The sequence below is a fragment of the Myotis lucifugus genome, unplaced genomic scaffold, assembly GCF_000147115.1.
Source record: "Myotis lucifugus unplaced genomic scaffold, Myoluc2.0 scaffold_335, whole genome shotgun sequence".
In the NCBI taxonomy this organism is placed as follows: domain Eukaryota; kingdom Metazoa; phylum Chordata; class Mammalia; order Chiroptera; family Vespertilionidae; genus Myotis; species Myotis lucifugus.
This window is the reverse complement of record NW_005871383.1, coordinates 259,843-287,505: the sequence shown is the minus strand read 5'-3', so window position 1 is coordinate 287,505 and position 27,663 is coordinate 259,843. Positions and strand designations below refer to the sequence as shown.

Sequence of the window (27,663 nt, the reverse complement as noted above, 5' to 3'; positions counted from 1 at the left end):
TTTACGCAGTAAAGATGGGCTACATATGCTGCAGTGACTAACTCCAAATCTCACTCAAGGTCCAGGTAGATCCATCCAAGTGATCTTCAAGAGCAGCGGTTTTCCCTGCATTTGCTCAGGTTTCGGGAATGCCGGGTTACACAACATGTTATAACCAGCAATGCTGCTGCGCCCACCATGGCAGCGGAGAATAGGGTGTTTCAGACGGTGCAACTGCCCTTCTCTGCTTCTACCCAGAAGCGACACAGGTCACAGGCCAGCCTTCATAAGGTGTCTCAGATTGAAATATTCACAGACACACAAAAGCAACAACAGTAAAGCCTATGAGAAGACACCTGCTATTGGCCATCAAGGGGCCTAATGGACACAGCGTGGACAATAATAAGTGTCTTGGTCTCTCAGTAGCTTGGTGATTGCACAAAATCATGACTCTCCATTCTCCTGGTTAAAAGGTTTTACAATCATCCACTCATTTCAAATCTTGTTGAGCGCCTCTATTGTGTGCAGGAACACAGTTCTTCAGCTTATCCCTCATATCAGGGATGTTCAGGGCTTATAGCATCTATGAGGGTATGATGAGGTGCCTGGATAGGTGTTTAGCTTATAAATATGTTGTCCCCTCTAGTAGATACCTGGATTCTTGGCTCTAATATATAAACACTGGTAGCTTGAAAAGGTCAAGCACTACATTAAGCTTGAATTAAGGATATCTGGAAGATGAGAGTGATTGAGAATATTCTGAACTTCAGCAACTCAGTTCTTGGTGTTTTTTATCTTTAAAGATAGAAGATCCTAACACCAGCAAACATCAGTTCATGCTGGGAAGTGGGTTGGTTGAGGAGCAGGAGGGTTGAGAACCAGGAGGTGATCTGAGAATATACTATTGAACTGAGCAGGGGCTTCCCCATGGAGCTGCTGTGGTTGTCACCCTCCCACGTGGAAGGACCCCAGGTTGCTCCCAGGATGTCACCTGGCACTGTGAGGGTCATAGCATCTCCTGAGAGGTCAGAGTCACGCAGTCCTGGCTTCACTTGGCACCCAGGCTACTACACTAGGGACCAAGGCTACTATGGGTGGGGCAGGGCTAATGCTGTTTAAGGCCCGTGTTCACCTCGGCCCATGAATGTGAGTGTAGGAGAGGTCTCTGTGCTAAGAAAGGCTTAAAACCTGAATTTTTGAAATACTTGCCTTAGTCCTTGGCTTTCCTCGGGCTACTCTGTGTCTACAGAATCCAAATGACCCTCCTTACTTGTTCTCTGTGCTGGAGAGTGAACCGAACCCAGTGCTGAGGTGGATCTAAAGCTTCTCCCAGGGCCTGGGGTCTCCACATTCCTGGCCTTCAACCCCACAGGACACGTCTTTTCCCCTATTGAGTCAGTTTTGCCATTTCCCTCCACTTTTGTCAAAGAAATAGGTTACCTTATGTGCTGGGATGGGAAGTGGTCACTTTTAGAAGGACTGCCAGACCACCATGACCTTCCATGGGTCCCAGTGGCCATACTGTGCTGTGTGGTCCACCCTCAGGCCTAATCTGTTGGGCCAGAGGTGGGCATCTGAGACAGGCAGATTCACTTCCACAGGAATTTTGACCTGATATCCAGCAAGCCTTTCTGATCTCTGTGTGACACATGACTCTGTGCTTGGGCAGCTGAGAGCCAGAAGCAGAAGAAGGTGGTGGGAGAAGGAGGAAGAGAGGCGAGGATGCACAGAGGCAGAAGCAGGGAGACCGCACAGCGCTGCTTGTGCACCCGCAGTCCTTGAGCCACCTCAGAACTCTTCATTCTTAGAAAAAATGCCTCCCTGGGCTTAAACCATGTCACTGCTTTTCCCTTGTTATTTGCAATGAAATACCTTTCTAAGCTCCCTGGCAGATGGAGTCTGATGTGACTCCTGAATTGAAGACTATTTGCTCCCTGTTGCATAAGTGACATATTTCAGAAGCTGCCAGGACTTGGGGCTTTCTTTTCAGTAACAGGAAAAAGGTCTCAGCGGAGAGGCTGAGCTGTGTGCTGTTGGGAGGTGTCGTTTTTGTTTTCCTCTTTTCTTTTTAACCTATCAATAATCACTTTATTTAAATTATTTTTCACTTTTAAATTATAGGTGACATACTGTGTTATATTAACTTCGGGTGTACATCCTAGTGGATAGTCATTACCTAACTTACTACGTGATCATCCTGATCAATCTCTTCCCCATCTGACACCATGGTTATTACATGTGGCTTTTTGCTTTCAGACCTGCTGTCCTACATCTGAGGTGTGGCTGTGAGTGGTGGGAAGAGGGGTGTGGCCTCCGGTCCCTGGGAACAAAGGAGGGCTGCTTTCCTGTCTTGTTGCCTCTGCTATGAGCCTGGGCTTCATCCAGGTGTCCTTCCAATTTCTTAAGCACAAGTGTCATTAAAATCAACTGGTATACAGAGGCCTTTGGTCTAAAAGTTGACAGGCCAGAAATATAAGGTTTCGGATCAGATGACCTTTCACTAGACCAAGTTGTAGCACTGACACACCTGGGGCCTTGAGCAAGTCTCCTCCCCTCTCTGTGGGAGGAGGAGGAGGAACTGCCCAGCTGTCTCTGAGGCTGTGTGGGGGAAGAACCTCCTGGACGGAGGCCAGGGCAGGGCTGGGGGTGAACCTGAGCGTGGCTGGACCCTCTGTGCCTGAGGTCTCAGCTGGAATGGGGATTGTGCAGGTGGGAGTCCCTCCCATGAGCCGACAGGCAGTCACAATGACAGGGCAGAATGAAGTCCTGGTGTGCAGGGATGCGGAGGAGGCTACTCAACTGGGCCACACAGTCCTGCCAGGGAGGCAGATGACCTGCCAGGTCAGCCCACTTTCTGGGCTCAGGCCTCGAAACAAGGAGCAGCCACAGGAACTGCCCAGCCCTGGGGCTCCAGCTGGCATTAGCCAAGGGGTCCGGGGCTCTGGGAAGTCCTGAGCAGGCATGTAATGTGGGTGCCAGGGATCTGAGCCCTGGACAGAATGAGCTCATCCCTGGAGTGAGGGTGAGGAGGGGAGAGAACGGAGAGCTAAGGCTTGAGCAGGTCACCAATAAGTGGTCAAGAAAAGGGGGAGGGGCTAGCAAAAGAGGAAGATAAGGAACTGCCATAAGGGGACACCAAAGCAAGAGGAGGGAGTGACAGCGGAGGGAGTGACAGAGGAGGGAGCGACAGAGGAGGGAGTGACAGAGGAGGGAGTGACAGAGGAGGGAGTGACAGAGGAGGGAATGACAGAGGAGGGAGTGACTAGCTGGGTTGACATTTTGAGGAGGCAGAGGGCTGAGGAGGAGCTTTAGATTTTGGGGCCTAATTTTATCCCTTGCAACTGGGAAAGCAGGCTGGCCCCTAATTCCTCTGCCAGAGCAGTTAGTGTGTGAAGCCAGTTTCGTATTTTATTCTGAGAGAGGAGTTCCATGGGAGCCCTTGGCTGGCCTCATCCCACAGCTCTGTGCAGAAGCCCAGCCACAGTGATGTCAGCTCTTCGTTGTCATGTTGGCAGCACACAGGTCTGGGCCAGGCTCCTGGACCAAGGCTGCCTCACCCACCCCAAGGGCACAGAACTCGCAGACCACAAGGCGCTTCTCCCCACAGGGCCCGTCGTTCCACTGGCCATTGGTGTACATCTCCGCACAGTCCTCCATGTCGCGATAGTTGCTGGGCTCACCAGAGGCCCAGTTTGAATAGACCAGGGACTCCCCTCCTGGATAGATGAACTTGCCCTCCGTCTGGGAGTCAGTCATGCTCAGGAATGCAGCACCCTTGTTCTCAATCTCAACCAGCTGTTTCAAGGCCTCGTTCTCAGCTGCATTTCGTGGGGAGGGCAGCTGCCCCCCGGCCTGTACGCACACTTGCTGTGCCTCCTGGAAAGGTTTCTGAAAGCCTGCTGACTTGAAGACCTTCTGGCCAACACCTCGGCCGTTGGGGAAGAGCTCCACTAGGAGGAGAGCACAGTCAGGTTGGGGTTCTGGGAACACCTGCCAAAGCTCCATGGCTCTGAGACCTTTGTGCTCCAACCAGAGCCCCAGGTCTCCCATATAGGGCCTCAGAGCACCAGGGAGGACAATGGTTAGACCCCGGCTCCGCAGTGCGCTCTGGGAGATTGATCTGCCTGTCTAGTTACAGGTGAGAACACTGGGCTCAGAGAGGTTAAATAAGAGGCTCAACATCATGTGACCATCATATGTAGAGTTGGGGAGTCACTCTTATCTGATCTCACACTAAAGCTGAGACGTGTACTTCCTATATCACCCCATATTGCATGGCTGAATCGCTCTCCCAGGTATTGGGTGGGACCAGGAAGCTTTGGCATCGTGCAGCCTCTGAGAGCTGGAAACAAGGAAGGTGCTCACTCTGATCTCACTGTGGACCCTGCATAACAGCAGGGCATGTGGCATTGACAGGGAGGTCCGTGCCGGGTGTGGATGTGGGAAAGAAGAGGAGAGGGTGGGCCATCTGAGGGCAGCGCTGTGCTAATCTCTGCACTGTGTGCGCCCAGTGCTGGCCTCTAGGTGTGCATGTGGGGGAGGCTGGAGAGCTGGGAGAGAGGACAAGGACAGCTGAGAGGTGTGCATGGGCGTCAGGGACAGGAGAGAGTCAGTGCTGGAGAGAGGCCTGTCTGGGAGTCAGAGGGCCAGGTATTCAGCCCTGCCTTGGCCATGACTGTCCAGGTGGACAAGGGAAAGTCACTTCCTTTCTCAGGGTTTCCAGTTCCTCATCTCTAAGATGGGAATACAATTTATAAAAGCATCACCTGTGTGACATTCAACTGAAGCATAGTAACCTCCATCTTGTGTAAAAACTGCTGTTTGAAATTTTAACCCTGCTTTTTTTGGCTTCTGTAAATACTTGCTTGCTTAAATAATAAGGAAAAATAAGACTACTCCTGTTCCAGAGAGGCTATAAGCTATGCCCCAGATAGAGGTGTCAGAGCTGGTGCCAGGCCAGTCCTTGAGATATGGTCTCACAGCCCTGTCCCAGCACACAGGACTTCTGTCTCAGAAGGTCCGGAAGTCTCTTTTTAAATTTGGAAGACAAAGAGCTGAAAAAGTATCAATAGAGAAGACTTCCACCATGTTGGGGCCCAGAATTTGACAGAGATATTCTTCTCTGAGCCCGCTAGCACTAACATAATAATAAGACTACAAATTAATTTGACTTATTGATTAAGGCATCTTCTGATTTACAATATAACATTTGGTGGCCCGTATGGGGAGACAGTGCTTACTAGCACTTGGTCTCAAGCCAAGGGCCGATGGCCTTCCCCAGCCTGGCTGCCGGCACCCAGGAAGTTCTCCAGGGGAGGCGCCCCCTGGAAAGCTTCCAGGGCCCTGGAGACACTCCTTAGTGGTTCTGGCAGCCAAACGGAAGACGCCTGACATGCCCCTGCATTCTTTCAGATTAAAAACAAAACAAAACAAAACAACAACAATAAACCTCCGGAGGTGAGTAAATTTGATCAAGTAAATTCTAATTCATTTTCCTGTTTCCTTGTTTGTGTTACTGGTCATTTTGTTACCGAGAAGAAGTACTGGATGCAGTTGTAACTTCTCCAGTAGGTTCTCACCGAGATGTCAGTCCAGAATCCTGTTCTTGGGGCGTGGGTTCAGGGGGGCCCCCACATGTTTCTGTTAGGCCTCCAAGTCTGTTTTTGTTAGGACAGTTGGACAGGAATTTGATTAACTGTTTAACTTCCGAAGTGCAGTCCGAATTCAAGCCTGCCTTTGGGGTCAGGGGAGGTGGCTCAGACTGACTGGTATGTAAATGTAAGTGTGAGAGCTGCTTCGTATTGTCCTGTGCTTTTGTTAACTGTGAGAAATATCTGGCTAAAAACATAAGAGTATTTGTTGATGTCTTTGTCTCTTTGTTTAATTTGTTTGGGGCAAACCAGCCCTGCTTTGGTGGGCAATACCAGTAGGACTGGACTGTAAAAGAGATTGCAGGATGACATGAACCATCCTTCTCTCTCTTTTTTTTTTTAAAAGTATTAGCTCGCCAGAGAACGCTTAGCTAGGGAGGTCTCTATCTGTAAAGTAGAGACTTTAATTTGCTCTGCACTGATTTATGATTTTGCTGTGTTGGGTTAAATTTTAAAATTCTAAGGTTAATTCAAAGGTACAAAATTTGTAAAGATTACAACCCATGCAAGTTTACTACTTGGAAGGAAAAGCAAGAAAAAAAGTGAGTTCTAAAGTTAACTATTTGCAAAAAAGTGTAAAGTCATAAAAATCTCAAAGAGAAGTTTAAAACAAAGGGCTAATTTATTGCTAGCCTGTTAGTTACTGGCTCTTATATCTTCCTGCCAGGAGAAGGGGAGAGGGAGAAAGATAAAAACTAAGGGAGCCCTACCCGGTTTGGCTCAGTGGATAGAGCGTCGGCCTGCAAACTGAAGGGTCCCAGGTTCAATTCCGGTCAAGGGCATGTACCTTGGTTGTGGGCACATCCCCAGTAGGGGGTGTGCAGGAGGCAGCTGATCGATGTTTCTCTCTCATCGGTGTTTCTAACTCTCTATCCTTCTCCCTTCCTCTCTGTAAAACATCAATAAAATATATATTTTTTAAAAAACAAACAAACAAACAAAGGGGAAAAAAAGGAGCCAAGTCCTGCTGCCCGGAGATGAAGGGTGCGATGGGGGAGTGGAGTGGGTAGACAGACAAAGGGGCTTTCTAGAGAAGCCAGCAAAAAATCAATGAAAACCTATCTTTCCCTACTCTCTTTGCTGACGCCCCCCCTTGGTCTCAGCCCACCCGCACCCAGGTAACATAGAAGTGCAGAAAAGCTGTTAAAAGAAGCTCAGAATAGCTATGTCCATAAAATAAGAAAGGCAAAAACAGAAAACTAACATGGTCTTCGCAATTGTAGAACCAGCAGCCTAGGGAAGGGCTGGCCCAGAGGGCCAGAAACAGAAGCCGCAGTAGTAACCTTAGATGTTATCTCTAAGGGAAAATGTAGTAGTTTAAATCCAAGCCTGCGCCTATATAATTTTCTTAATTAACTTAAAGGCTTTGGAGAACTGCTGGGTTAAATGGCAAACATCTAAATATTTAAAAAAAAAAAACCCAAAACACTAAAACATTAACTGCTAGACAAGTTTTAATTTACCTGCTCTTGGTTTTATTACAGGAGGAAGGTCTCTTATACTTTTTTAAAGGTGTATTTTCTTGAAAGTAAAAGTACATTAAAAGTGTGTTCATAAATGTTAATCTAAGAAATGCTGGCTGTTTACCTTTTGATAATTATTAAAAATTAAGGTTTCTAAGGGTAAAGAAACATTTTAAAGAAAAAAAAAGGAAAAAAGGTCTACAGGTTGCTAATAGTATGACAGAAAGGAAAGAATATTAGAGTAGAGATACTTAATAGAAGAACATAGAAGAACATAGGTTATGCATTTTTGAAGGACATAGAGAGAAGGTTTAAAGGCTAATTTGAAAGTGTGAAATTTATGAAGGTTGTGTATGTGATCCAAAGGAAACGAGAAATGTTAAAAGGAAATTGATTAAATAATACAGGCCAGTGACCCAACACCCAAGTTGCTGCCCAGTGAGTTATGAGTGTTTTACAACACACAATAAAAGACTTAAGCATTTGGCTTGCTGGTTAAAAGGAGACAAGCAACTGGGCCCTGGGATCTGTAAAAGTGGCCGGGGATGAAGCTGGTCAAGTTTCCCATTTGCAACTGTGCTGCAAGGGTTAAAACTTCAGCACTTCAACTGCAGTTGACAGTGGCCGGCAGAAAACTGTGTAATGGACTTAGATGATACCTGCGTCTTCATGGACATAACTCCAGAGAGACAAGGACAATTTTGCTTTGTGTGGGAAGGTCAAGAATAGACTTTAGTCACCTCTCTGAGATGTTTGTATAGGCCTACCATGTGTCATGTTTGGTAGCAGAAAATTTGGCTGCCGGAAGTGGCCACAGTGCCAATATTGTACTTCATTATGTTAATATGTTATATTAACCTTTAATTCTCTTACAGATTTGAATGCAGTTGCCAAAAGGGCAGGTGCCCAAATAGGCAAGTATTTTTCCTGACGGTTTTAGTCTCTATTGAAAGACAGTTGGCAGCCTGTGTAGTGCCTTGCAGGCCTGTGTGACCATGCCCATATCAGGGGTGGTGCAAACCTCAACTTTAGGAAAGTGGGAGAGGCCTATTTAGAACAGAATGAATATCAGCCCACTGTCACATGAATTACAGATCCTGTGAGGTCCTGTGACATGTGAGACCCTGTGAAGGGATAAAGCTCCCTTAGTCCATTCTGAGAGGGCGTGTCACCCCCCCAAAGACCATATGTAGTTTAAGGACAAGTGAAGTGGGGGGTACCCTACTACAGGGACAGCTGTGACTATCTATTTGAATATAGACACATTTTAAATTTCTTCTTGCCATTTGAAGACAGTTACTGTTTTATTATAATACATTTAGAAAAATATTCCTCTGAAGAGTCCATAAAAAGGACTGGCAAGGAAAATCAGAAGATCTTAAAGCAGGTCAGTATATTTTTTTCCTCATATAATTCCTCTGAAATTTGGCAATTCTTAATAAATAAATCATGGCAATGCATTTCTTTGCATAAATTCAATAAGACCGGTTTCCAAAAGTGGTTTTATTGACCAGAAACTTTGACTGGAGTATCATGTTTTAAAGAGCCCTGTCTGAACTCTGAAGACTTGAAGCCAATAAAAGTGCCACGGAAAAAGCCTGGTATCCTGCTTGGGAGCCCTGAAAATGGATGGCGCTGGAGTGTCAAGCCCATACCCTACCATCGCTGGTGGTTGGTCAGAGTAGAAGGGGGACAATAAGGGCACCTCTGCATCCCTGCGGGACCCCCACTCACTCTAGGCCACAAGGAGTAGGAGGGCTACTGAATGGGCCTTAAAGCCTAGGGCCTGGGCCTGGGTAGAGCCACTGCAGGTGAGAAATTCACCTAACTCAGCAGATACTGTAGGCAGGTCTGATGGCAGGTGGATGGCTTGGCTTCCTGGCCCTACGGGGCATATTAAGATTCAATCATGAAATTCTGTCAAAGGTAGTCAGTTACCATTCTTGTTGTGTTTATGCAAGCAATCAGGCCAAATTGAATACAATAGATAAATTAGTCTTAATTTAGCTCTTTTAATAAATGTAAGGGTAATTTTAAGGAGAAAAATTCTATTTCAATAGAAGTTATTAGAACTGAAATGTTTTCTCTCCCTTCCACCAGAGCATTTGTTATAACTCTTGCTATTCTAAGTGCTCAATAATACTAAATTATATAATACACTTTGTTTCTGCCAGGTCACAAGCGCACCTCCTTCTGTGCCCAGGCCTCATTGCCCCTCTGACAGGCAGCAAGGATCTTTTGTCTCTGAAAAGAAAACTCTGTCCCTTTTCAGCCTGGAAGTAGCTAAAAGAGCCCACCGACGTCCATTTTTCCCTAAAAGAATTCAGAGCCAGGATCCTTGAGGTAATATATTAGGCAGTTAGACAGACATGAGCAGAGCAAGGATGATGGGCCAATTAGCACTACCAAATGTAACGAAGTCTTTCCACCTGTATGTATATGAAACAAGGGGAATAGCCAACGAGGCTCTCGCCCAAAGTCTCAGCCCCTAGAAAAGGCCAGTAGCCTACTTGTCCAGAAGACTTGACCCCGTTGCATCTAGGTAGCCTGCCAGCCTCCAGGCAGTAGCAGCCGCCACCATATTTGTCAAGGAAGCAGACGAAGCAGCCCGGGAACCTGCCCTAAAACCAGTGGGGCCTCTTCAGATTCTAATGATTCTTCCAGACCCTGACCTACCCACCTCACCAGCTTACACGGAACCACACTAAGCTTGCAGAGCTTCTAAGAGATAAGTACGATCTACCCAATCTAGAAAAGCTGTAATCCATAACCAATCTTTACTCAAGTCCTTACAGGCTTTACAGTCCACCCAGAAAGCACTCCAGGAGCACATCTGAGACGCTCTGCCTTTATCAACTTCTGATCCCGTCCGTCTTTTCCGCCCTGGTGACTCTGTTTAGATAAATAAATTTGCCACCCTAGGACTGACTCCTACCTGGAAAGGACCACACACTGCCATCTTGACCACCCCCACAATAGTCAAGGTCAACGGGGACTTGATGTGGCTTCATCACACCCGGCTAAAGGCAGTTCAGGCAGAATAGAGAGTCCAGGACTCTTCAGACCCTCTAAAGATTACTCCTGTCCCTCATCCGGGCCCTTATGAACTGGCTTACTAACTTTATTTGACAGAAAATTAAGATTATAGTTCTCAGGGGTCAATATAACCCCCTCCCTGACAATGACCGACAAGAATCAATGATTTGGATTGTACATAAAACCAGTGGGGAATGAAGCATAGTAACCTCCATCTTGTGTAAAAACTGCTGTTTGAAATTTTAACCCTGCTATTTTGGCTTCTGTAAATACTTGCTTGCTTAAATAATAATGAGAAATAAGAATACTCCCGTTCCAGAGAGGCCATAAACTATGCCCCCAGACAGAGGTGTCACTGCTGGCAACAGGCCAGGCCTTGAGAGATGGTCTCACGGCCCTGTCCCACCACACAGGACTTCTTTCTCAGAAGGTCCAGCAAGTCTCGTTCCAAATTTGCAAGACAAAGAGCCGAGAAAGTATAAATAGAGAAAACTTCTACCATGTTGGGGCCCAGAATTTGACAGAGAGATTCTTCTCTGAGCCCACTAGCGCTAGCGTAATAATAAAAGACTACAAAATAATTTGGCTTATTGATTAAGGCATCTTCTGTTTTAGAATATAACACAACTATCTCTTTTCATTCCATCACAGTTTCCATCCCTTTGTTGTGTGTGTGTGTGTGTGTGTGTGTGTGTGTGTGTGCTTTAATATATTTTTATTGATTTCAGAGGGGAAGAGAGAGGGAGAGAGAGACAAAAACATCAATGATGACAGAGAATCATTGATTGGCTGCCACCTGCACACCCTCTACTGGGGAGCAAGCCCTCAAACCAGGCACATGCACTGACCAGGAATCGAACCATGATGTCCAGGTTCATAAGCCATCTCTCATCCACTGGGCCATGCTGGCCGGGCACATTTTCCATCCCTTTAACTTCTCGGTTTGTGCATAGAAGCCTTCAGGGCTCCTGAGAGGGCTGTGCTCCAGCCCCAAAGGGCTGGTGAGGAGCCCAGGCTGCACCCCGATTCACTGTGACCCTTCCACAAGGGTTCAGGGGGCAGATACTCCACAGGCTCAGGAGGGCACGCAGAGCAGCCCTGGACAGGAGTTCCTCTGCCATTCACTACATGCACCCGGGTGGGTCTGTGTGTGCATACACGAATATGGCCACGTGCCCATCTGAAGGCACATGGGAGCACTGAAGGCCCACCTGGTGTGTGTGAATATGGGTGTGTGCTCGTGGGTGTAGATGACGTGAGGTGAGTGATGGCATGTGTGTCATACAAACACATGTGGCAGGTGTATATCATGAATTTTCCTTTCTTTGCATCAGTGTGCATGTGAGGGAGAGAGTACACATGCATGTTTGTGGAGAGAGGGAGACATACCAAATGCTTGAAACCTCACCCTTGATACATGGGTCCTTAGTGGTTTTAGATACATAGGAGCTAACTCCATGTCTCACCCCTGTGTGCTCTCCTCCTTCAGAAATTCCTCTTTGGATCAATGAGATTTGCTGAATGATTTGAGCTCAAAGCAGACATGGGGGAAGCGGGGAGGAGCAGGGGAAATTAGGGACTGAGGTGGAGATGCCCACAGGCACAGGCACTGGGCTGTGCTGCTGGAGCCTCTGACTCCTCAGCACCCAGGTTGGGGGAGAGTCTCCACCATGAACACCCAGGGAGCAGCGGGAGAGCCCAGCACTGGCAGAGCCTAGAGGCAGCCTGCCCCCTGCCGGACCCAGGGCCTGTCTCAGGTGAGACTCTCAATGGCCACATGCCAAGGTCAGACCCTCACAGCCTTGAACCCAAGCACAGAATCCCAGCCCCAACTCTCAGGACAGTGTCTGGAGTCCCTTCTGCTGTGGGCTGGGCAGCTACATCTTGAGGGGTTTTGCAGAACTAGCCCCATAGAGATAAGAAATGCATTCTGGGTAGTGGGGTGTCCAGGGACCAGCACAGGTGGGCAGGAGGGATGGTCTGAACTGCATTGGGCTTGGGGCATTGCTCTGGCTCGGGTCACAGGTGGCTGTGATGGTGGGGGCTGGAGCTGGTAGCCTTGACTATGGGGCGCCAGCCCACTGAGCTGGTGTAAGGGCCACACCCTGCTACGTGTCCCTGGCATCTGCTTCCAGCTCCTGAACCATGTGGCTGCTCTGCTCTGCCCCACCCTATCCTTAGCCTTAGGTCCTGCCACAGTCCCAGGTCCATCCCACCATCCAAACCCACTAGCATTCTAGAACCCCCAATCCTAGAACCAGGCCTGCCTCAGGCCCGGCCAACTCCAAACCCAAAACACAGACCCCGCCTGGAGCCTACCTTTGGCAACTGGCTCAGGTTCAGGTCCAGGTCCAGAACTCACCTTTCTTATACTGAAGGAAGGCTCCCTGCAGGCGTCCTACCTGCCCCTGCAAGGCCTCCACCTGCTGCCTCAGAGCAGCGATGTCTGCAGGGAGAGAGGCACAGTGAAGACCAGTCCCTCACAGGCAGGAATTGGCTCAGAGTCCGGGTCCCAAGGGAAGGTGCACAGTGACAGGCTTTCCTGAGGGAGGGTAAGGAGCTGGGCCCCAGGAAGCCCACAACCACTGACACAGCTGGTCCCTGCTGCCTTCCCTGAGGCTCTGTCGTGAGCACACCGTGCCCTGAGCAGGTCCTGGCATCCCACTAACTCTGATCCAGATGACATTTTACAGCAAATTCTGAGAGTCTGAGAGCACATCCCTGGGGGTGGGGTGGGGGAGGGAGGAATTGCAGGTCCCTCAAGTACTCCCCATCCCTGGGTTATTTGGTGCTCACAGCTCTCTGATGAACTGGGAAGAGAGCTGAGCTGTCCCAGTGATCACATGGGAAGCTGCTCAGGCTGGCCCTCCTCTGAGTACTGAGTCTTAGCCAGAGCCTCATCTTCCTACCTTCAGCCTGACAGCCTTTCCCAGTTTCACCCCCCCCCACCTCCCACAATGGACTGACCACTGAGCTAGAGGGCCCTCCTCCCTCTGCACCTGGTGGGGCACCCGGAGCCAGGGGAGGCGACCTTACCTGGAAGCCCACTCTCTCCCTTTGGTCCTCTCTCCCCAGGATCACCTCTGTCCCCCTTCAGTCCTGGGGGGCCCCTGGCGCCTGGAGGTCCCTGTGGGCCCGGAGGTCCTGCAGGGCCTGAGATCAGACAAGAAGAGGAGGGTGAGCTCAGCACACATTTTCCCGCATTTTCCCCTCCCAGCATATGGACTGTGCTATTGTCCAGCAGTACACCCTCCCAGTACAGTCTGTCCCATAGCCAGCCATACACCCTCTCTGTACAGTACAGTCCCATCACCCAGCACCCGGCCTTCCAGGATGCAGACTGTCCCTACTGCTCACACCACATTCTCCCCAGTTACAGAGCTCAAGCCCAGCGAGGCACTTCTTTGCACAGACTCCCCATGAGCAGTGCTGCAGCTCTGAGCTGTCGGGGTGATGGCGGAGGGACAGGCATCCGCAGCTTCAGGTGGACACAGGAGGACCGAAGGCCCGCCCCAGCTTTTCCCATCACTCACCTGCTTCCCCTGGAAACCCAGGGGCTCCACGCTCACCAGGGGCACCATTTTCCCCTCTGAAACCTGGGGGGCCTCTTGGCCCTGCAGAGCCCTGCACGCCTGGGGCACCCACTTCTCCTGAGGAAGGAACAGATTGAGACAAAGGCTGCTGAGAGTGTGTGCAGCCAGGATCATTTTCTCGGCTCCACATGGAGAGGGAAAACTGGGGGGCTGTGCACCCCAGTGTCCTCCAGATGTGAGGGTGTGAGGGGCAGGGCTGGCAGGAAGGCCTGCCAGTGGTGATGGCCTGGCTTCCCTGGCACACTGAGCATCCTTAGGTCACATCATAGGTTGCCACTGTCACTCCTCCCTCTCCCTTCTGGGCCACCACACACCAACCTCCTACCTTTGGGCCCAGGCTCTCCTTTGGGGCCTGGTTTGCCTTGAGGTCCTACATTCCCCTGCATTCCCGAGGGACCCTCTGGTCCAGCCGGCCCGGGCACACCTGGAGGTCCCGGAGGTCCTGCAAAAAGGATCAGCCAGTCAGTGCACTCAGTCTTCTCAGAAGGGGGAGAGTGTGAGAAGGTGAGAGCAGTCATAGAGGTCAGAGAACAGCACCGTTCTACAGACACCGCCCAGCAGTATTATAGCCTTCCCTGCGTGAACTCAGTGCCACCCGCAGAGCACCCTCCTTCCTGGGATGGGTATGTGCATCCCCCTGCATGGCCTAGTGGCAGGCATTGCAGTCCACGCCCACTGCTCACCACGTGGCCCCGAGTCTCCCTTTGGTCCAGGTTCTCCGGGAGGACCGTTGTCCCCTTTGGGCCCAACTGGGCCAGCAGGTCCAGGCATCCCCATGGGCCCTGGAGCTCCTGGTGAACCTGCAGCAGCAGAAGAAATGGGCATAAACCTGGCCTTGGGCCTAGGAGGAGCAGCACCTGCAGGTCAGCCCTGCATTCCTTCAGGTTCCGAAGGTGTAGATATTCCACCTTCACACTCCTCAGTCCAGTGGTGACCCAGGAGATGGGTGTGCACATCCCCGTTTCACAGGTGAGGAAACAGGCCTGCCAGAGCTGGAGGGGGTCATGCCAAGATCTGTCTGATTTCCATGTAGTGCACCCTCCATGCCCTGAGGCTGAAGATTTACAGTAGGGGATCTGGATCATTGACTCTTTGCCTTCCTCTTCCTAAGATCAAACTTTATATCAGAAATGATCCCTGACATAAGTCACCAGGGAAATGCAAATCAAACCCACGAGATATCATCTCACCCCTCCTAGAATGGCAACTGTAAGAAACACAAAAGCTCACAAGTGTTGGTGAGGATGAGGAGAAGAAGAACCCTTGTGCACTGTGGTGGGATTGTAAATTGGTGCAGCCACTGTGGAGACCAATATGGAGTTTCCTTAAGACATTAAAAAGATATATTTTTTAAAAGTATGATCCAGCAATACCACATCTGGGTTTTATCCAAAGGAAAAAAACAACACTAATTTGAAAAGATGTCTGTACCCTTATGTTCATTGCAACATTGTTTAACAGCAGCTAAGAGGTGGAAACAACCTAATAGTGTCCATAATGGATGAGTGGATAAAAATGTCACACACACACACTATGGAATATTATTCAGCCACAAAAAAATCCCACCATTTGCCACAACATGAATGGATCTTGAAGGAATTATGCTAAGTGCCATAAGTCATACAAATTAAGACAGATACAGTATGATCTCAGTTATATCTGGATTCTAAGAAACAAAACAAAGAACTTGAACTCATAAATGCAGAGATCAGATTATTGGTGGTTGCATAAGATGGGAGCTGGGTGGTGGGTAAAACGGGTAAAGGTCAAAAGCTGCAAATGTCCAGTTATAAAATACTAGAGGCCTGGTGCACGACATTCATGTACTGGGGAGTGTGGGGGTCCCTCAGCCTGACCTGCACCCTCTCCAATCTCAGAGTCCTCTCCAATCTGGGAGTTTTTCTCTGTCTTTGCAAGCATATGAGCGAATTGTCTGAGACCCCGACTCAGTTTGGTTTGGTGCTCACAGATTAATAGAGGCATTTTTTTTTCTTTGCTTCATTGGTGGAGATTTCCTGGAAATTTTAGGATATCTTCCCTTTAATTTTTCCTAGACATTCTGATTTTACTTATGGCTCTCACCTTTGCTTTCCCTCCATCCCCTACCACAACAGTAACTTGCTCCAGGCTCACTTTGCTCTAGGGCAGCGGTTCTCAACCTGTGGGTCACAACCCCTTTGGGGGTCGAACGACCCTTTCACAGGGGTAGCCTAAGAACATTGGAAAACACATATATAATTTCATATTGTTTTTGTGATTAATCACTATGCTTTAATTATGTTCAATTTGTAACAATGAAATTGGGGGTCACCACAACATGAGGAACTGTATTAAAGAGTCAGGGCATTAGGAAGGTTGAGAACCGCTGCTCTAGTGTCTAGGACAGTGGTGGGCAAACTCATTAGTCAACAGAGCCAAATATCAACAGTACAATGTTTGAAATTTCTTTTGAGAGCCAGATTTTTTAAACTCAAACTATATAGGTAGGTACATTGTTATTAACCTAATTAGGGTACTCCTAAGGCTTAGGAAGAGCCACACTCAAGGGGCCAAAGAGCAGCATGTGGCTCGCCAGTTGCAGTTTGCCATCCACTGGTCTAAGAGATCCGTCTGCCACCAGAACTATGATTCCCAGCATTCTTGGTGCTCCTTGCACTCTGTGCTTCTGCTTCTGGTCCTGGGGCTGCCATCAGAACTATTATTCCCAGAATTCCTGGTGCTCCCCATACTCTTTCTTTTCCTTTATTGTTCTGTCTCTGTCCCATGGCCTCCCACTCTGCCAAGTCCTCCAAGCCTCCAGCTCTCCCTCTCTGCTCTCCGTCTGGTGGCTTGGGGAGCCAAGTTCCCCAAGCCGCTCCACTCTCCGCCGGCTCTCCTGCTCAGCTCTCCACCCGATGGCTTGGGGGGAGTGACCGAGCTGCCGGCTCTCCCACTCTGCTCTCCGCCCAGTGCCTGTGTATGTAAATAAACCTGCCATCTTTGTCAGGTTAATTTGCATTCTCACTCCTGATTGGCTGTTGTGTGTAGTGGAGGGAAAGTCAATTTACATGTTTCTCTTTATTATATATCATGAGCTCCCTTTCCTCCTCTCTGTAGTGCATTAAGGTAAATCCTTTTGATGAGGCCTGAGTGTGGGGCCAAAGAGCCTTATCTTTGCCCACCTCTCATGCAGTAGAATTTAGTTAGATATTTCACACTCTGCACAGAAATCATTCAACCACAATGAACAATTGTAAGTGCCACAGCTTGGTTCTAGAGGGCCACGAATACCAGTCATTTATCCACTATTTGCTCATTATTGGGGTGAGAGGAATCAGAAGATCCTAGGAGAGGAATCCTGATAGCTAGGTGAGGGGAAAAAAACACCCCAGGGCTCAAGGCAGCCTGTCATTTGCCAACTGGTAGCGAGGTGCTTTAGGTGGACTGAATGTCTAGGGGACTTCTCCCCAAGGAGGTGGGCTTCCATTTCCAGGGCTTCCACGGCAGAACATCCAGAGTTGCTGAGTTGGTTACAATTCCAGTGCCCACCCATGCCCACCAGGACAAGCCCATGGTCCCAGCTTTACCTGGATCCCCCTTCTCGCCCCGGGGGCCGTCTTTCCCATCTTGTCCATCACGACCAGGCAGGCCATTCTCCACAGGGCTACACATGACTAGGGTGCAGGCATCAATCAAAGGTTTCTGGGGAAGGGTCGTCACTTCTGCTCCCCTTGACCTTGGAGGCTGTGTGAGCAGGACCAGCACGGAGAGGAGAAGCATGGCCTTCAGGGGTGGACAGAAAGAGAAGGACATGCTCTTGGTTCCAGAACACGGGTTAGTGCTTAGCCCAGGTCCTGGAAGTGAGAGAGGCATTTTTCTACCACCTCGCTCCTTCTGTGGGATCAGGAGCAGCAGGACTCCGAAAGCAATTTAGGACAAGGAGGCCATACAGTCTGGCCTGGGAGGGCATGAGTTACCCAGCTGAACTCTGACATGGTTATCAGCAACATCTACCTCTTCTCAGATGCCCCGTTTTGTCCCTTCTAGTGACTTCCCTTTCACAGCCATCGGCATGGCTGGGATGTGAACTCCTCACTGAGGCCACCTGTCACATCAGGAAGGACTCATGAAGTGCCTTTGTGCAGGACAGTTCCCCACTTTGAACCTCCTTCTCCCTGTCTGTATCAGTAAGGTGGCTGGGCAGACCCATTTCCTGTTGAAAAAGGAATTTTAGGGGTAAGATAGGACAGGTTTAGGAAATATTAGAAATTTTGGAAATTAGGGGAACCATGGAGGAAGCACAGGGCTGCAGAGCAGAATAAGGTATATTTCCATAGAATGGTGGAGCTGGAAAGCTGCAACAGGTACATTTCCATACAATGAGGAAGCTGGGAATAGCAAAAGGTCGATATCTACAAAATAAAGAGAAGGAAGCCCTTCATTCAGAGGCAGAAGAAGAAAGCCAAAAGGGGATAGGAAAAGAATAAGGAAGGAGGGTGGGAGGGGGGGGAACCTCACATATCCCATGTAAGGTTCAACCTTTGAGCTCAGGAGTTACTATAGTAACCAGTCTAAGGAAGTAGTGACCAATCATAGGGGCTATCAAGGCACCAGGATCTGCAGCCTTTATAAACCATAGGGAAAAGGAACTCCCTTCCTACATGGGAATCTATTCTATGGGACTCTTTCCCTCTTCCCATGTGGGAGTCTATACTTGTTCTTCAATAAATTTCCACCTTTGCTATACCACTTTCTGTCTGTGGATTCATTCTTCTATCCCAGCAGACAAATTTTCTGGGTTCCAGTCCAAAATTGTCATATCAGATGGTTCAATGGCCAGAAATGTCTCCATAAGTCAGTCAACCCTCTTCACGTTGAATGGTGAGTAGCCACGGATTCTGTCTCTGTTCTGTCTCTTGCATGATTTTGGAGGCTGACAGATGCCTGCCAGTCACTTAAACTTGGCTACTATCTAAAAAGCGGGTCTCTCTCTCTCTCTCTCTCTCTCTCTCTCTCTCTTCCATTCTGGATGTATTCTCCATGGCCAAAACCAAAGTGGGCATGGGTCAGTCAAGTAAAAGCCACTAGGGCGACTGCCACTAGAAGAAGAAGTCTCCCATGGAAGGATAAAATGGTGCCGGGTCGGGCTAGAGCATTAGGGCCCGCCAGGCACAAGTCAAAGCCCTGCCATTGACTAAATGAGTGCTTGGGTCCCTGCCCAGCTCCGAAGATCAAAGAGGCAATTCTCCCTCCAGTCCGGGATTCTCCCATGTTCTTACATCAGTAAGAGCCACAGCGGAGGTGCTAGGAGCGAATCTCTCCATGGCTCGTAGACCACCTCATTAGCGTTTTTAACAACACATGTAATTTAATTCTGACCCGTCCAGGGGATGCATACAAGGGTTGGTCACCCAGCATCCCAGGTCCTCACAGTTGTCTTAAACAGCTGGGAGAGAAGCTGAGACACAGTTCCAAAAACAGCACATTTCTGACCCACCACATATGTCCACTCCCCTGGCCCAGATCCCAAACAGGTTTTAATTGGAGAATCATCTGCCTTTTTCTTCTGCTTTCTATCTCAGTCAGGTCAAATAGTATCCACCCATGACCGCTGCCTCCGTGGTCCAGGACCCAGTAAGCTTAAAATACTAAGCCTCCATTGGTGCAGGTCTTTATAGTAAGGATCCTGGGAAAAATTTCTAGGCAAGAGTTAAGAAAGGAAGAGCCAGCTAACTGCTTTCCATCCCTGTAGAAGTTTTTAGCCTTGCAGAGAATTAAGCATTACCACCAAACATAGCCGTTCAGTTATCCCACTAATTACTAGGTAACTTGCCTCTCGCCTTCATTGTGACTCTGTAAAATGGTCGCACACTCTCGGGAGCATTCTTAAAAGTCTCATTTTCACTAGATTTTATTTCCCAGTCCATTTGAAATTTGGAAAGGTGAGTCGTTTCTCATAAATTAAGGAATGTGTCTTGGACTTTCTATACCAGTGATGGCGAACCTTTTGAGCTCAGCGTGTCAGCATTTTGAAAAACCCTAACTTAACTCTGGTGCCATGTCACATATAGAAATTTTTTGATATTTGCAACCATAGTAAAACAAAGATTTATATTTTTGATATTTATTTTATATATTTAAATGCCATTTAACAAAGAAAAATCAATCAAAAAAATGAATTTGCGTGTCAACTCTGACACGCGTGTCATAGGTTCGCCATCACTGTTCTATACCCATGTAGAGGGAAAGGCTAGTTCAAGGGGAGGCGCCCCACCCGACTTTGGGTGGCCCTTGGCCGGAGCCCCAACTCTTTATGGATGCTATGGAATAGCCCTGAGACAGTTTTCGTTCGAAAATGACACGAGGGGAATGCGAGGCAATCAGCCAAGCCACATGGCCAAAATGGTCCATTGGAAAATGCCAAGGTTCTGGGGAGGGCCAGTCCCAAACCCGGGATGAGAGACATTGCTTTTTTTTTTTTTAATATATTTTATTGATTTTTTACAGAGAAGAAGGGAGAGGGATAGAGAGCCAGAAACATCGGTGAGAGAGATCCATCAGCTGCCTCCTGCATCAGTTCTTTCTGACGCCCCCCCCCCCCCCCCCCCCCGCAGTGGGGATGTGCCCGCAACCAAGGTACATGCCCTTGACTGGAATCAAACCTGGGACCCCTGAGTCCGCAGGCCGACGCTCTATCCACTGAGCCAAACCGGTTCGTCAAGAGAGACATTGCTTTTACTGGAGTGCTTTTCGGAGTGTCTGTGGGTTGTGTGTACTTGTAAATATTGTGTATGGGAGTGTTTATATGAATGTTTCATGTTCATGTTTGAATTCGTCTGTTTAAAGATAGGGAACGTCCCAATTTGCCGGGCTCAGCTGCTGTGGACAGGAGGAACGTGTGGCAGGGTCTGAATCTTGAGAGTCCCTTTGCCTGCTGTGATGTACCTTAGTTACTGATTGCGGTCTTTATGAAGATAGAAAGCTCTCTGTCTCTGCTCCGTGTGGGCTTTGTGTCACTCGGAACCCAAGGTTGTTCTGCTAGGTTAAACTTTTAAGATTCTGAAGCTAATTTGAAAGTGTAAATTTGTGAAGGTTGCATATATGTTAACCCAGGGAAGTTTAAATAAAGACCACCAGCTAAAGTTGTATGATTGTCTTCCCCACCTGGGGTGAAGCAGGAAAATGAAAAAGAGCCCTTTTACTCAGAAACTAAGCGGCTTTTGGTTCCAAAGGTGGCGGCCCTTAGAAAAGGGGGGGAGGGGAGGGGAGAGGGGCGGGGGGGAAATTGGTAAAGCCCCACCCAGCATCACGCCCATTAAAACATCTATAGGCGGCATTGGCAGTAATGGGGAACTGGGTGGTCAAAGCTTGCCTGTGACATCACAACCCCCCCCCCACCCCCCCAAGCCCTGCCTAGGCGGGAACTAGTTAACTATGAGGCATCACAGCTTTGTGGCTTCTGCGCCCTTAGGGGCATGGCAGCGAGGTGGCAAGGGGATGGACAGGCAATAGGCGTGTCCTCCCAGCATTTTCTCTGACATTCAAAGTATATCATATAAAAATTTAATGGTATCTACAGCCTTTATAAGCCATGGGGAAAAGGAACTCAGGGGGACCCTGTTCTCCCTCCCTACCTAGGAGTCCATTCTGTGGGACTCATTCCCTCTCCCCATGTGGGAATCTGTACTTGTTCTTCAATAAACCTCCACCTTTGCTATACCACTTTCTGTTCGTGGATTCATTCTTCAATTCTGGCGGACAAAGAATCCGGGTTTCAGTCCAAAAATTCTGTATCACTGTCACTTGTAGCCTTGGACGGACTAGCACTGGTGGTTTCAGTGCTTGTCTGGAAAGAGCCAGAATGCTCAGTGACATCTGTCCTAACTCAAGATGGGCACATGGATACATGTTTGCCAGGTGGCCTGCCATTCCTGGACTAGACACTGTCTCCATGAAGAAAGTTCCAGATGGAACACAGAAAATGTTCTCAGAATAGCTGAGAGACCCTGGGACGCCTAGAGTGCTGCCCCTCCACCTGGGACAACTTGGGAGAGGGGCCTCGTGCAGGAGGGCATGTGAGGTGAGCTCTGTCAGGGAAAAGGTGGATTTAGGTGGAGAAAAAACAGATGTTCAACAGGGTCGTCCAGTGACATGTGAGAGGGACTTCGCAGCTAAGTGAGGTCAGGGTGGGTGCAGGACCTGGTCACTCCCAATGGTGGGCTTCTTTCCTCTTGAGAGAAACTGTAAAGTTATCAGCCAGGAAAGCACGCACGGGAGTGGCAAAGGCTGAGAACAAGCCTGAGGGACAGAGCAAAGGAGAAGGGATCGCCAGGCAGCCTGAGGGGGAGGCAGTGGAGGGCCTTCCTGGCCACAGAAGTGCTTTCTTCTCCACCTGCTGGTGGTTCTGGGCTGCGGAGGACCCTGTTGGCACCAGTTCTTTCTCTTTCTGAGTTTACCACTTCCTCGGGCATCATGGGAGTCTCTAAACACCAGGCAAGCTCACAGGCCAGCAGCGTGGCACTTGCTGGGGCAGAGGCTCGGCCATGAGCACCAAAGGCTCCAGCCAGAGCCAGGGCATTGCCCCCTGGTGTGCAGCTGCCACAATTCAAGGGCCCTGTGCCCACATCTGGGGAAGAATGAAAAGCCACAGGCATTCTGCCCAACAGCTCAAGATGGCACAGAGGGCACCACAGCTCATTGTAGTAGAAAGGGCCCTGGGCAGAAGCCTCCTCATAGGGTTGGAGACTTAGGCCTGGGATGAGGCCTTTTCGCTGGGCCTATAGAGGAATTGGGCAAAGCCACATCCCCTTAAACCACATAGTGTTCACTTTATGCCTCAATGTCAGACTATATTATTGAAAAATGACTCCTCTAAAAATTAATTGGAAATCAGTAAACTTGTCTAGTGGGTCTCTTTCTAAAAGAAAGATTTGGATTTGAAGCTGAGAACAAAGATGTTTATCCATGTCCAATGGGCAGGTAGTACCAGGATGAATTTTGACCCTGGGCCTGGGAATGCCCTGGCTGTTTCTCCTCCACCACCTTCCTTTCTGAAGAAATCAGGGATGGAGAGAGCCAAGCGAGAAGTTGAAATTGCATTCCCACCTGAGGCTTCCTGACAATGGCATCTGGGGTCCGGATGGGTGTCATATCCCACTCACCCACCCTCCCCCAGCCCAGAAGGCTAATCTCCCAGTGAGCAAAGGAAGCAGAGTGAGGGGCAGAAGAATGGTCCTTCTTCCCCCACTATGCTGCCCTCTCATGCCCACACCCACACATCCCAGAGCAGAAGAGCTACATAGACCCTGTCTTCCTCAACACCAGTACATTAGAGCACCCCAAGCGGGCAGGGGGACATTTGCTGGACACAGAGAAAACAAAGATGCCAGCACTGACACTCACCATTGCTTCCTCGAGGGCTCAGGGTCTCCAGGCAATGAGCGCTTCCTTGGCCCACAGGCACGGGCTATTTATGCTGCCCTGCAACCTGAGCCACCTGGTGTTGGTCTTTTAAGAACTCTTTTGGATAACTTTTTTCCTTGTTGACTCTCTCACACTCACCCCCACCTGGGTTCTGGAAACTTGCCACTATACACATGCCACCTTAGAGTTTACAGTCATCCTCAGTGCATGACCTCATCTGCACCTCACTGAGCTCTGTGAGTTCAGCGGCATCATCAATGTCTGGATTTTACAGATTTCCATGATCTGAATTCCTGAGAAGAACAAAGCCAGGGAAGCAGAGTGAGGGGCAGATGAGGAAGCAAATTGCACAATAATCTATAACTATTGCAAAAGCATATGCATTTGCATATTTCAAGAGCAGGGCTTGCTATACCAACTTCTCTTTGTCCTTCACCTCAACATTACTAACCAGATAGTGGGAAAGAGCTGGGAGCTTCTTGGCATTTCTGGGCAGGGGTGGAGGAGTGAGAGGGGTTGCAGAGGCTGCAGCATTCTGTGAGGACAGTGGCAGGGGAGCTGCCCCCTGCAGGGGTCACTCCTTAGCTTCCTGGTCTAGATGTTGGAGAGCCCCTCACTTGCTTTCTATGGGATGGAGTCCTTACATCCTTGGCATCATCTCTCCACTTCTTTAGCTGGTGTTTCCTCTGTGTATTGCTCTAGGAAGCAGTTTGGACCTCTGAGCCCCTGATACACTACTGCGGGCAACCCCCAGGAAACTCTGACTTCCAGTGGCCATGGGGCAGTTGCCTGCCCTACTGCTGTCGCTGTCATCTCTGCTCCCTTCTAGATCCCTGGGGTTTCATCTCTTGCATCAAGCCTTTGCCTAGGTTCACACACCAACTGCCTATGCCTGCAATGCTCTCCTTTGGCCAGTCCATTGGTCATGGTGACTGCTCCTGGGTGTTGTTGCTGCTGTGGCATCTCCTTGTGTGTTGTAGAGGCTATAATGCCAGTTTCCTCAGCTGGTAGGAGAGGGTTTTGTTTCCCATAATGCAATTTTTTGAAGGAGAATCCCATAGTAGAGCCACTTGTGCCCCAAATGATAAAACTTTTTCATTATTAACATCCCAATTTTAAGATGTTCATGTGCCTCCCAGAGATCTGGATCAGCCTGCAGGCTGAACTGAACCATTGCTCTCTACTCCCCACAGAGCCTACCTGACAAGTCGTATCCTGATAGCTAGACAAAATCCTATTTACGGTGACTTTTATTTCAAAAGCCCTATATATTTTCTGTTTGCAACTTAGCTTCTATTGATTGCTACCTCCTAGCCTATTAAGTACTCCCTCTCAATGCCCTGGCATCCCCCTATAACACAGACTATAGTGTTTTCTTCATCTAACTACACATTACAACAGGGTCTAATTTTATTTATGATCCAACCCAGACACTCCTGTTACAATGATAACCTTTGCCTTCCTCAGTTACACCAACACAAGTGAGAAGAGTCAGATCTCAAGTGACGATGACAATGGCTTTCATGCAGATGACCATGAACCTCCCTGTGTGAAAGATGAAGTCTAGGAAGATCACCCAGTTTCGTAGGTTGCTGGGCACTGAGGCTATGCTGCAGCCTCAGCATTACCTGCAGCCCCTCATGGACTTCAGTAGCTGCACTTTTGTCAGAGCTGAGCTGCAGCCTTGATTGGTTTCCCAGGTGCTTGCCCACATCATGGCTGAAACTGCAGCTCAGCAGACCAGTTACCTTTCTTATCAGTGCTAGACTATAGGGCAAGGATATCAAACTCGCGGCCTGCGGGCCACGCGCCTCATTTAAATAAGTAAACGAGGCATAGGAACTGTTTGACATGCTTGCTATAGGGCAGCAACTGTCAAACAGTGCACTGCAAGAACTTTTAAAACATGCAATATCTGACTATTGAGTCAGGGGCACTGACCTCTTTTCCGTCGGATTGTCAAATAAACAAAGGAGAGTAGCTGGGATTCCAGGATAACTGCAGAGTAGCTGGAAGCTGTGTTACTTGCTTCCAGAGTCAGACCGGATTTACAGCTAAATTACAGAGCAATCCACTTGAAAAACAAATTATAGCTGAGCTGAAATAGTAGAACCAAGGAGCACAGGAAAAGCCAGGTAGAGACTGGTAAGAGGGGTGGAGAAGCGGAAAGGGAGATCCCCCTCATGCGGGGACAGCTGAGAAGCCTCAGGGACAGCACAGCTGCAAAACTCCCTCCCCCTAGGAATGTGGGGTCTCATCCCCATGCAGGGATCCCCAACCCAGAGCAACAGAGACAGGAGTGGAGCCCATGTATAGCAGGTGGTGGGAATCAGTGGGGATCCTGTCCACCTGGGAGACTCCGACTGACCATCCTAGGGAAGGAGCGCTCCCATTGCTGCAGCACCAGCCTGGAGTTTGCTCTGGACTCGGCCATACTTGGGTTTCACACCCAGCAGTGACTCTGAGGGGCCCTCTGTTCTCTGGAAAGGCTTTAAGGAAAGACCCTGTCCGTGATTAAACTCTGTGGGCTGGTGGTGAGGAACGGTCTCTCCCATCTCACGCACAGAGTTGGCACCCCTTCCCCAATCTGTTGAGCTCCTAGGCCTGCCCTATCCTGTTGGGTGCAGAGGCACAGGGAACTAGCTCAGGACTGGACATTTCGGCCCATACTGCTGGTAAGATGGTGCAGGAGAGCCGAAATGTCAGCCTGTCCAGCTGGGTTAGGAGCTGAACATAGTTGAGAATTTCAGCCCTGCCCTGCTGAGACTGTTATATTGTAAATCAGCGAGCTGACATGAGACGCCTTAATAAGCCAAATTAATTTGGAGTCTTATTATGCTAGCACTAGCAGGCTCAGAGCAGAATATCTCTGTTAAATTCTGAGCCCCACATGGAGGAAGCCTTTCCTATTTATACTTTTTCCAGCTCTTTGTCTTCCAAATTTGGAATGAGACTTCTGGACCTTCTGAGAAAGAAGTCCTGTGTGTAGGGAAGGGGCCGAGAGACCATGTCTCAAAGCCTGGCCTGGCGCCAGCACTGACAACTCTGTCTGGGACATAGTTTATGGCCTCTCTGGAATGGGAGCAGTCTTATTTTTCCTTATTATTTAAGCAAGCAAGTGGTTACAGAAGCCAAAATAGCAAGGGTTAATTTCAAACAGCAGTTTTTACCCAAGATGGAGGTTGCTATTCTTCAAGACCAGATGCATGGAGAAATCTGAGGGCTGTGCAAGGCTGGTTTTCAGCCCCTCCTTCTTGGTCTGGTGGTGCAAGTGAAACAGAATTTTTGAACTGGAACCCGGATTCTTTGTCCGCCAGAGTCAAAGAATGAATCCACAGACAGAGAGTAGTGTTAGGTCCAAGGGAAGCTCAGGAGCAGTTGCATGCCACCGTCAGGCAGATGGTGACGGAGATAGTGGACCCTCCCTTGAATTCCTAACAGGTCAACATGCTGACCCCCACAGCGGGAACTTCCTCAGCTGAATACCGTGACGACCCCTGTGGTGGGAACTTCCTCAGCTCATGCCCCATGCCCCTCACCAAACATCCATATAAAAAGAAGTGCCCCCTCCCTGTTGGCATGAATTCACTGGCCCGCCTTTGGGGCTCATGAGTCTCGCCCGGGGATGCAGATTGCAGATTACACCTTCTCTTTTCCCTTATCTGACCGACTTGATTCTCTTTGTTTTCCTGCATCACGAACTTTACATTTGGTGCCTTGAAACCCGGGTGGCGTGAGCACCCCATTTGGCCGTCCCTCCACGGCTCGGGGTGACCTGCTCTCCCTCCTCGTGGCTCAGGACCAGCTCCCCCCCCCTTCTTTCCTGGCTTCTCAGCTTCCTCAGCTTAGCAGCTTTCTTTCCCAGTTTGGCAGCTTAGCCGTAAGTCCCGCTCCATGTGGATCCCTGAGGTCGCCCTCCAGCGTCTCTGTCTGTAAAGCGCGGCAGAGTCAGAGATTGCCCCGTTCTCTGGACCCTTCCAGGAAGGGCTCCTCCGGACCGAGGGAGGTAGCAGAGACATCCCTATCTCCCCTGGTTCCTCCGTCTGTCCGTAGCCCTGGCCAAACCACTGGGACGCTGGCCCTTTGCCCCGGCTACTGACCTCAGATATCGAGCATGGGGAATCGAAATTCCAAACCTGATCCCAGCATAACTCTAGGGTGCCTGCCCACCAACCTAGGTAATAACTAGGCCTGTCCCAGGATCTGCATCCTAAACACCTTGTTTATTTCTGTAACATAGCATAGCCTCAGTATGAATTGGACAACGGGTCCAGATGGCCCGAAAACGGGACCTTTGACTTTACCATCCTTACTGACCTCAGTAATTTCTGCCGATGAACCAGGAAATATGCCTAAGCCTCTCTCTCTGTCTGTGTCCCGTCCCTTCCCTTAAAGCCCCTTCCACCTCACCATCTGCTCCCTCTCCTCCTCCCTCCGCTACCTCCCTCCGGCAACACCTCCTCTACCTGCTGACCTCCCCCCTCTTCTGCCCGAGGCTGCGGCTGCTGCAGGAGCCAGAAGCTCAACTTGTCAGTCGCC

At 49.3% G+C, this 27,663-nt stretch overlaps 1 protein-coding gene across 1 annotated transcript; it reads right to left on the bottom strand.

Annotated features, from left to right (window-relative positions):
* Positions 1-3,379: 3,379 nt before the first annotated feature.
* On the bottom strand, positions 3,380-23,177 carry LOC102426537 (pulmonary surfactant-associated protein D-like). Its single transcript, XM_006100989.3, has 8 exons — positions 23,104-23,177; positions 17,289-17,484; positions 14,406-14,522; positions 14,048-14,164; positions 13,663-13,779; positions 13,166-13,282; positions 12,492-12,575; positions 3,380-3,929 (listed from the first exon to the last, which is right to left on the bottom strand). The coding sequence occupies exons 1-8, from the start codon at positions 23,104-23,106 to the stop codon at positions 3,469-3,471; spliced, it is 1,212 nt and encodes a 403-aa protein (XP_006101051.1). The 5' UTR covers positions 23,107-23,177; the 3' UTR covers positions 3,380-3,468.
* Positions 23,178-27,663: the final 4,486 nt, after the last annotated feature.

What these genes read in the sequence shown, in the direction of transcription:
- LOC102426537 (XM_006100989.3), bottom strand. An exon ending in GGGAGAGAGTGGGCTTCCAG is followed by an intron (nt 12,576 to 13,165) that starts GTAAGGTCGCCT and finishes CTCTCCCTGCAG; the next exon opens with ACATCGCTGCTCTGAGGCAG. An exon ending in CTTCCTTCAGTATAAGAAAG is followed by an intron (nt 3,930 to 12,491) that starts GTGAGTTCTGGA and finishes CTCTCCTCCTAG; the next exon opens with TGGAGCTCTTCCCCAACGGC.